The sequence below is a fragment of the Pteropus medius genome, unplaced genomic scaffold (assembly GCF_902729225.1).
Source record: "Pteropus medius unplaced genomic scaffold, Ma_sr-lr_union100, whole genome shotgun sequence".
NCBI classification, from domain to species: domain Eukaryota; kingdom Metazoa; phylum Chordata; class Mammalia; order Chiroptera; family Pteropodidae; genus Pteropus; species Pteropus medius.
In genome coordinates, this window is record NW_024349799.1 from 7,086,009 (window position 1) to 7,096,076 (window position 10,068).

The 10,068-nt window shown below is 37.9% G+C and overlaps 1 protein-coding gene across 2 annotated transcripts in view; it reads left to right on the forward strand.

The window, feature by feature from the left end:
* USP32 (ubiquitin specific peptidase 32) overlaps positions 1-10,068 on the forward strand; it is a 173,949-nt gene extending 163,881 nt beyond the window's left edge. Inside the window, exons 30-34 of one of the 2 annotated variants that reach the window (XM_039885848.1) lie at positions 2,514-2,705; positions 4,973-5,261; positions 6,375-6,799; positions 7,259-7,351; positions 7,851-9,975. In XM_039885848.1, coding sequence (XP_039741782.1) covers positions 2,514-2,705; positions 4,973-5,261; positions 6,375-6,799; positions 7,259-7,351; positions 7,851-8,024 — 1,173 coding nt within the window. In that variant the 3' untranslated portion in view covers positions 8,025-9,975. Of the gene's footprint in view, positions 1-2,513; positions 2,706-4,972; positions 5,262-6,374; positions 6,800-7,258; positions 7,352-7,850 lie in introns of both variants that reach the window. The other variant, XM_039885847.1, reaches the window with a different exon arrangement.

Genomic DNA, 10,068 nt, shown 5'->3' on the forward strand with positions numbered 1-10,068 from the left:
GATACTTATGATATGTTGTGTTTTTAAAGCAAAATATAAAATTGAATATACTGAAAAACTCTTCAGTATAAAAAAGTACTATTTAGGAAAAGAATAGAAGAAAATCTGCCAATATTTTGACAGTGTTTGTTTTTATATTAAGAATATAAAAGGTTCCCTTCCTTTTTACATCGTTCTCTGCTTTCCAAAATTTCTATGTGAATGTTTTGTTAAGCAGAAAAAATAGGCAATTACTCTTATTCTTTTTATTTTTTTTTCCCTTTTTAGACCTCATATTCATTCCTCAATAGAAAATTAAACTAGGTAACTTCTTCGAGCTCCCTTTTTACTTTTTATTTTTAAATTATTATTATTATTATTATTTATGCCTACAGCACCTGGTCTTCCTAAGTGGTCTTCCATCCAAGTACTAACCAAGTCTGACCCTGCTTAGCTTCCAAGATCAGACATCAGGCTTGTTCGAGGTGGCATGGCCGTAGACCATGGACCGTGGCTCCACTGGGGTGCAAACCCAGAACCTTCTGCGTGTAAAGCAGACATGCTAACCGCTACACTATGGAACCACATCCGGAGCTCCTTTTTTCTAATAGTCTTATAATGTATGAAAGCTGTTACTTCATATCTTATTTTTTGTAGTAAGGATGAGCTTTTAAGCAACTGAGAAAAAAAGGAGAAGGATACCAGTAAGTAATTTAGGCTTTTTGAATAATAGTAGAGGATCTGGGAGTGGATTCCAAGAGGTGAAGGAAATCTTTGTCATTTAGGGAAATTACTGTAAGTCCACAAATATGTTTTTCTTAATTAGCTTTCTTCCCTGTCCTCATATAGCTCTATAGCCTGTGAGTTTCATAGAAAATATAGTCAATAAAAGTAAACATTCTTTACTGGCATACTGAATTTGTGGTAAAGCACCTTTGGTAGAGATAATAGAGATAATGTTTAACTGGCTTAACTGGCTCTGAGAAAAGAGATACTACTATATATGATGTAATTCTTTCCCTTTTCTGATTTCAACAACCATGATACAACATTTAAGGGTTTGTTTTATTTTTTTCATTAAAAAAAAAATTGTTTTGAAACATTCGGTTTTTCCTTTTCTGAAAGGAAGGGTTTTCTCCCTTTTTTAAATGAGTTTATTTTGGAATGGATGGTGATACAGTGCTAAAATTCTTTATTGCATAATCAACCTCAACCGTCATAGTTTATAGAGTAGAAGCATTTGACAGCCTGTGACTCAGCCATCCTCTCATTTAGGGAAAATGTTGCCTGGAAATCTGTTTTAAACTGAGTGTCATGTAATGTGCTAGTTTGTAATCTAGGCAGCCCAGTGTTTCCCTTGTAAAGGGAAACCAGGGAAACCAGAGGGAAATTGTCTCAGACAAAGAGAACCAATTCATCTTTGGAAGGGAGGAGTAATAGCTGGGGTGATGGACATGTGTGTGACCTTTGCCAGAAAGGGAGGCATTCATTGTTGGATATGTAGTCTGAGCTCCACCTTGAGATAAAAAGATCCGTGTGTGAAGTCTCACGGTAGCATTTATCGTCCTGATACTATGCCCCACTCACCCTGGTTCTTGATTGCTTTATTAAGTGACAGCCAAGAATCAGAGAGGGAAAAATTCTTCCTCTTCTGTTGCATTCTAGGTCCCTCTTTCTCTCCCTTCTGATTCCACGCCACCTCCAACACACATCCTTACACATCGACCCCTCCCACCCCCTTTGCTCTCTCTCCTTTCCTTTGTTTACCATCTTCTTGCTCCAAAGCCTACCATGCTGGTTAATAGGACCACAGAGGTTTGGGCAGGTATTGGGGGCCTTCTCAACAAAATCAGGCTCTTTTGAGCCTGCCATTTCTTTTATTGTAGTCTCAGATAAAAGAGCCCCCGTGAGGCAGGAGACACATGATAATGATACACATAGTATTCTGATAACTCTATGTTATATGGTGTCAATATGCAAATGAGTTGTGTCCTGTGGGGTTTAATGCTCTGGTGTGTTATCTTCTCATGGTGAGCTTTTCTGTACTTTTCTTAGTTAATTCAGATCTGGCATCTGTGTTCCAGTGATATTATTTCTCCTAGCCTCTGTAAAGCCTGCAGTGTACTAATAATGTCCTGTCTTTCTGGTTAAAAAATAAATAACCTAATCGCAACACCCCTGGCTTGAAGGCCAGCTCACCTGTAAACTGTTTTAGGATTTCAAAATTGCAAAATAAACAGGCGATTTTTTGTTTGTTTTTGTCATTTTGAAGGATTCAAATTTTTCAAGAAGAGCTATGGTCATATAAATCGAAATTTGATCTAGGATGTTATTAATGCGATATTTGTGAATAAATGTACATAATGCTATATTTGCTCTAAGACTCTAGCTTGGGTTATATTTTCTTTTTCTTTATGTAGAATAAAATGAGAGTGAGTCACCTAGAGGATGATGGTTAGCCAGGTGACCATTTTAAACTCCCTCCCTCCCACCCACTCACCCTTCTCCCATTCTGCATTTCCCTCCACTTGCAGGTTGTAGATGAGCACGAGAGTGTGGAACAGAGTCGGCGAGCACAAGCTGAGCCCATCAACTTGGACAGCTGTCTCCGTGCTTTCACCAGTGAGGAAGAGCTAGGGGAAAATGAGATGTACTACTGCTCCAAGTGTAAGACCCACTGCCTGGCAACCAAGAAGCTGGATCTCTGGAGGCTTCCACCCATCCTGGTATGTTACAGTCCTTCCTCTGAGAGAGCAGAAGTTTGGTATAAGGGAAAGAAGTCATGAACAAATGGAGATTTATTATTTTTGAAAATAAAATCCTCCCTGCAGCAGAGCTTAAAATACTTTTACTATGAAAGATTTTTATGTTGCACACAGAGATTAATTGCTCTACAGAAATTGTGCTGGTTCCTGTTTCTAAAGAGCACACAGCCTAGAACGAGAGAGAAGTCATATAGACCAGTAACTACAGTTCGGCACAGTATGTGAGAAGTGCCACAAGTGGTACAACCTGGTGAATTTGAACTTCAGAAGAAAGTGAAAATGAATGCACTTTTGGCTCTAGGGAGAGAGGAAGCTTTAGGCTTACCCTTGGTGGACTGTAGAAGAACAAATGAGCCTGGAGCCTCCAATTCTACTGTGCTTGGTCACATGGCCACAGCTCACTGCTGAGTTAAGTGTCTGTACACAGGCACACAAATGCACTGAAGCTAAGTGTTCTTTCAGATTTTATTTACTTCTTCCTTCTCTCTTCATGGATTAGGAGACTCTCCTGTTGCTTGTCAGAAGAGTTTGAAATGACAAATCTTCCTATTTGTTTAAGAAGGGTTTTTCTGGAACCTCTGGTGCATGTAGAGTCTGACTCTCGTGTATGCAGGGTTCCCATACATATGAGAATATAACTACCATGCCTTCCATTGCTTTGACGAAAACTCAGAAGCGTGGCCTTCTGGCCAAATGTCTGCAATTTTATATTGTTGGGGCAATCATTGTTTCCCTAGGGTTGCAGGTTTCCAAAAATTTGTTATGGCTGAACCAAGAAAGAAAGTTTATGCAGATTTCTACAGAAATTATGATTCTGTGAAAGATTTTGAGGCAATGAGGAAGGCTGGTATCTTTCAGAGTGTAAAGTGATTTTGGAATGGAAAGAATTTCTTTGAGTCACGTTCCATGGAATTTTGTCATTGACCTGTGTTCCTGAACTATGAAATATGAATATTTAGGCTAAGGAATAGTTTCTCTTGATAAATGGACAATTAAGAAATACTTTGGACAGTAAAAAAAAAGCGGGGGGGTGCGCAGAGGAGGAAGGAAGGAAAGAAGGAAAGCTTTTTCCTTAAAAGACTGGAAACATCATAGTAAGTGTAGCTATAAGGCACTGGTATATTTTAACCAGACCTCGTATGTTTTTATTCATGTCTTCTTCCTGTTACTCTCTAAAACTGTGAATGTAGGTCTTTCTTTTCTTAGATCAGGACAACTTCTCAGGGAAGATAACACAAGAAATTAATAATGTTGGTTAGCTAACTCAATGGGAACTAAGGGAAGGGAAGAAGAGGGCAGGCTTGGAGACAGGTAGGTGAGACAGTTTTTTTGTTTGTTTGTTTTACTTGAGGTATAATTAACATGGAATCAAATGCATACATTTTAAATATCTAGTTTGATATATTTTGACAATTATATATACCCGTATAACAATCACATAAAACATCATGGAGTAAAGACATTTATAAAAACTATGTTTTTGAGCTCTTTAAAGACTAATGATGAGTAGATGTTATGTTGAGAGCTTGGTGGGCTTCTGTTAGCTTCACACGCCAGCATGCCTCTTAGGAAGGGAATTCTCCTTATATAAACAGTAAATTGTTAAGCATTTAAAGTAGAAGTCACCAGCAAAGATCTGTGCCCTCTATAGAGAGCACAATAACACTGTTATGTAAGACTAGAGGAATTCATCCTTCTGAAAAATAAGGGAGACTCTTATGCTCTTTAGGACGCCCCCCATCCCCACCCCATTAGGGAAACTCCCCTGGTGGCCACCAAAGGATATGGAGATTAGGTAAGTTTCATCTATTAAAAAAAAAAACTCCATTTTTCTTCAAAACATTTAGTATAGTCTCCTATGAGAGTATTTGTGAATGCATCTTCTGTGACATGTGAGACAGGTAGAGGTCAGTGTGCATCACAAGCTTAGAAAGCTGATGAGTACATGCAAATAGACTCCTAGGATGTTGAAGAAATTTGGATACTTTTGGATATACACAGACTATGAAATTAGGGAGATTATCATGTTAACCACATAGCTAGCTAATGGTCAGTGGCCCTACTGATAACTATGTTATGTAATAAAATATATTTTTTGAAAAAAAGATGTTAATGTTATTATATATTTTTTAATATTCACATGTATTAGACTTGGTTTTTTTAAATGTAAATTTTGTATCCTCAGAGCCCTTTAACCTCCCAAGTGTTTTCTACCTTCTCTTCTCCAGATTATTCACCTCAAACGATTTCAGTTCGTAAATGGTCGATGGATAAAATCACAGAAAATTGTTAAATTTCCTCGTGAAAGTTTTGACCCTAGTGCTTTTTTAGTACCAAGAGACCCGGCTCTCTGCCAGCGGAAACCACTCACACCCCAGGGGGATGAACTCTCTGAGCCCAGGGTTCCGGCTGGAGAGGTGAAGAAAGTGGATGCCCAGAACTCAGCTGGGGAAGAGGATGTGCTCCTGAGCAAGAGTCCATCCTCACTCAGCGCAAATATCATCAGTAGCCCTAAAGGTAATGAGGCCCGGAGGGGACCTCATGGAGCCCAGACACCACCCCAATGGAGGCTGCACGTTTTCCTCTGTGTTTCATTCTAGAGCAACAGCTTGGTGAGGTGGAAGGAACTTATCTGGAATCAGACCGATCTAGATTTGAGCTATGTGACTTTTAGCAAGAGATACAGCCTCCTTAAATCTATTTTCTCATTCATAAAATGGAGATAATACCAAGTTCACAGACTGTGAAGTTTTCCTACGTCAGGAGTGAAGCACTTTAACATGATGCCTGACATGGTGAACATGAATGGTGGCTGTCATCCTGTTCCCTTACTGCAGAGATTGTTAAAGTATGGTCCAGGAACCCCTGCAGAGTCCTTGAGACCCTTTCAGAAGTCCTGGGGGATCAGAACTATTTTCATAGAAATACTAAGATACTTTTTGCCTTTTCACTCTTATCCCCTCACAATTGAACAGTGAAGTCAGAACCAGCATGACGTGATGATATCACCAGTGAAATAATGTGCTTGTGCATTGTGTTTTTTAGATTCCTCAGTTTTAATTTCTAATATGGTAATAGTAGATCTTACCCACATAAACAAAAGTGCTAGAGGTCCTCAACAATTTTTAAGGATATATAAGGAAGTGGGCTTGGGGTAGGGGTGGCAGGGGGTAGAGCTGTGACCAAAAACTTTAAGACCTACTGCCTGACAGGATTGTTGTGAGAGGTAGAGATAATGGTTTCCAATACCATGCCTAGCAATAGTAAGTTCTTAATAATTGATATTTTTTATCTAATTTTACAAAGAAAAAGAGTATGTATTTGTAAAATTCCTTAGTCTATTAATACTGCTTTAAACTAAATCTGACATATATCACTTTTCTGCTATTTTCTGAGTTCCTATATGGCAATTTACCTTTTCAAGACATTGCTGTCTTTAGGGGCTTTGCAGTAGGGAAATAAGAATGTAACTTCTTGGTTACATAATAGGAACTAAAGAGTAGCCAGTCAAGACTCCCCCGTCTTTACCTTTATGTGTGCATTTGTGAGATTGGCTTTAAAGTTAGCATTTAATGTCTGGTTTAACTTGTGGCATTTGGATTTATGAATCTGTCCTTCTCCCTTTGTCAGGTTCACCTTCTTCATCAAGAAAAAATGGAACCAGCTGTCCCTCCAGCAAAAACAGCAGCCCTAACAGCAGTCCACGGACTTTAGGGAGAAGTAAAGGGAGGCTCCGGCTACCCCAGATCGGCAGCAAAAATAAACTGTCAAGTAGTAAGGAGAATTTGGATGTAAACAAAGAGAATGGGGCTGGGCAGGTTTGTGAGCTGGCCGATGCCTTGAGCCGAGGGCACATGCTGGGAGGCAGCCAACCTGAGCTAGTCACCCCTCAGGACCACGAAGTAGCTTTGGCCAACGGGTTTCTTTATGAACATGAGGCATGTGGCAATGGTTACAGCAATGGTCAGCTTGAAAACCACAGTGAAGAAGATAGCACTGATGACCAAAGAGAAGATATTCATGTTAAGCCTATTTATAATCTATATGCAATTTCGGTAAGTTGTTTGTTGTATTTGATCTGCATTTTTCAGTGGTTTGTTCGTTCATTTTCATTCTTTCATTCATCATTTTTTTCAGGGCCAGCCTGGTGATAGACAAAGTTAGCAACAGATATCTGGGCTTTCTGGATAGAATCCAAGATGCTCACAGAGAATTGCAGGAGATAGTCATGTAATCATTATAACTGAAATCACATGTTCAAGTTATTCACAATTGTGTGTTCCTATGGAAAAATGTTTAGAGTTGGAGCTTTTGAATTTTAAATTTTGCTTTTTGTTTTGTTTTTGGGTAAAGGTTAAATGGTTCCAAAATATTCCTTTTTTTTTTTTCCCCCATAAAAATATTCCTTCTTAACCACCTAAGTAATAAGTGTTTTCTTGATCGGATCCTAGTATTGTGCTCTGGCCAGAGTACTATTGACTACTAACATACCTCCACTTTCTTCTCTCTCACAGTGCCATTCAGGAATTCTGGGCGGGGGCCATTATGTCACTTATGCCAAAAACCCAAACAGCAAGTGGTACTGTTACAATGACAGCAGCTGTAAGGTAAATATCCCTCATCTTTGAATAAAAGAAACAGAAATGTCAACAGAGTTGGGAGACATTTATTGAAATAATGGACTTTCTCCTAAATAGGAAGAGATATTTCTCTTAGAATCAGTATATAGATGTCTTTAGTTTTAAAGGAACAAAAATGATATGCAGAATAGGAAATGAAAACATGAGTAGTAAGGGAGGGAAAGTACTGGTTGATGAGAAAAAGTTCTTTTCAGCTGTTAGAAAATGTTTGAAGAGGGGGGTTTGTTTTTGCTTTTGTTTTTTTGTCATTCGTTTGACTTATCTGTGGTCAGAATATTTTCCCTAAAACAAACACTGAAAATAATGGAGCTTATTTTATGGGCAGGTGTGAGACAGCCAAAATATTAAGCCGATTGGAAGCAGATAGTTTTAGTAATTAAAGAAGATCAGTCCTCTCTGCCCTGGCAAGGACTAAGAGCCAGCAGAGTGATGGCTTTTTTATTAAAGGCTTTTCTTGCCTCTTTAGGAACTTCACCCTGATGAAATTGATACCGACTCTGCCTACATTCTTTTCTATGAGCAGCAGGGGATAGACTATGCACAATTTCTGCCAAAGATCGATGGCAAAAAGATGGCAGACACAAGCAGCATGGACGAAGACTTTGAGTCCGATTACAAAAAGTACTGTGTGTTACAGTGAAGCTACCACTCTGGCTGCTAGACAGGCTGGTGGTGAGGGAGATGACTCCCTGTAGCTGACATTTGGCAAAAGCGTCACTGAAAGGCAAGCTAAATGTAGTTATTTTATCCTGTGACCCTGAAGCACAAAATAAAAATCCTAATTAAAATAGCAGTTAACATAATAGTAGTAATAATTTTGTTTGGAAGTGTCTCACACAAGCTCTCTGGTAGAGAACTTTCAGGCAGAGCCCACCATTAGCCTGTAAACAAAAGGGTTTGGCACCAGCCACCTGGGACCAAATAAGAACTAAATTGTGCTTGTCCAGATATGAACAAATACGTAGTGAGTATAGAGTTTACCAGTAATCATAACAAAATACTAAGAATTTCCTTGGAGTCAAAATAAAACAAAAAACTTGTAGTGTTGTCTGGGGACGACATGATATGCTACCTCCTTTTTCCTGAAGTTTTATTCCATTATATTGATGAGACAGAGAAAGCAAGATCATGATGATGTGCAAAGGATTCTTATGGCATGGACACAGATTTTTCAATTTATTTTTTAAACTATGTTCCCACTCTTTCTATGTCCTTCTTGCTTTTTGTTTTTGTTGTGTTTGTGTTTAATACACGGCCAGTCATGGTGGCAGAGCCATATATAGTGGTCAGTCTGAAAGGGAGGCTCTCTTAAGAGCTGTGTGCCTTCTACCCAGGGCCTTGGTTGGGAGACCCTATAGAGAAAAAAAAAGCATACTGGGAAATCCAGCTAAAATGATCCTCCAGATGGAGGCATCATACTTTGGAGGATACTTCAAGTGTCCTCAAAAATGTATTCTACCCCCAACTGCTGAGTGTGGTTAGGGTAGTTGCCAATATTTGCACCATCTTCACATGCACATGTTGCACAAAGAGCTTCTGAGAAGGAAAGTGGCATCAGAGCTAGATGGTGTTCCACAATTAGTGGTTGTTCTTTTTCTTTGTTTCTTTGTTTTGCACTTTAAAAAAGGAGAGAATACATACAGATGTGAACTTCTCAAACTTGTTCATATTTGATGGCTGTAAGGGCTATAAATTAACTTGAATTGGGGTATTTTCCCCCAGCATATTAAATTTAAAAACAAAACACATCCCAAACATTGATAGTATATAAGTATTTTTAATGAAATTGGTGGTTTTAGGAGTAAACTTTTGTTTGCAAGTCCATTTATTTTTTATTCTGGTATTTGTCTTCTTTTTATAATTTCACAGTAGTGGTCATCAAAAGTTATGTTTCTTTGCTCACTTTATTTTTTCCTCTGATAATTCAAGACTGGAACAAAAATATAAATATTATTTATTTCAGGCAGCATTTTTTTTCTTGTATTGTTTTTAAATATATATTCAAAGTAAATATTCACTTTTTTTTTCAGTCTTTTTTTATTCATCTGGACCCTGGAAGCATTCAGATCATATTACCCTTCCTTCCTCATAGATAGTAGGCACCAATGTAATTAAGCATACATGTTCTGATATCCAAGGCCAGTTACTATCCAGTTCTTCTGAGAGCATTTAAAAAGTTGAAAGCCTATTCAGAAGAAAATTATAATTGCAAGTAGGAAGGAGTGGCCTAAATGGTATAATGTGATGAAGTCAGACAAAATGCAGACTTTATAGTTTTGTGATTTTCAGTATATAAAGTCTATTCCTCCCTGGACAAGTCCCATGAAAAAGTGAAAGATTTTAAATAATTTCCTTACAGATGTTTTATTTAAGCAGGTAGCACAATCTACTAATGTTGTTTGATCTGTGTTTGTTATATTGGTTGTAATTATTTTTTTTAATTCATGACTAGCAGAAAATTTATTAAATTAACTATTAACTACATTCACCATGTAAATTACTGTATAAAACTTGTTGACAATGCACTGACTTTAGAAAGATGTTAATGTACATAAATAGAGTGTAAATAAAATAGTGTTGATGTACTGAAATATGAACTGTATAAAAAAGTATTGGTAATTGTATATGGAGTATACCTGTTTATCTGTAACTATTATCCAAACAATTAAATACTGTGGATGCAT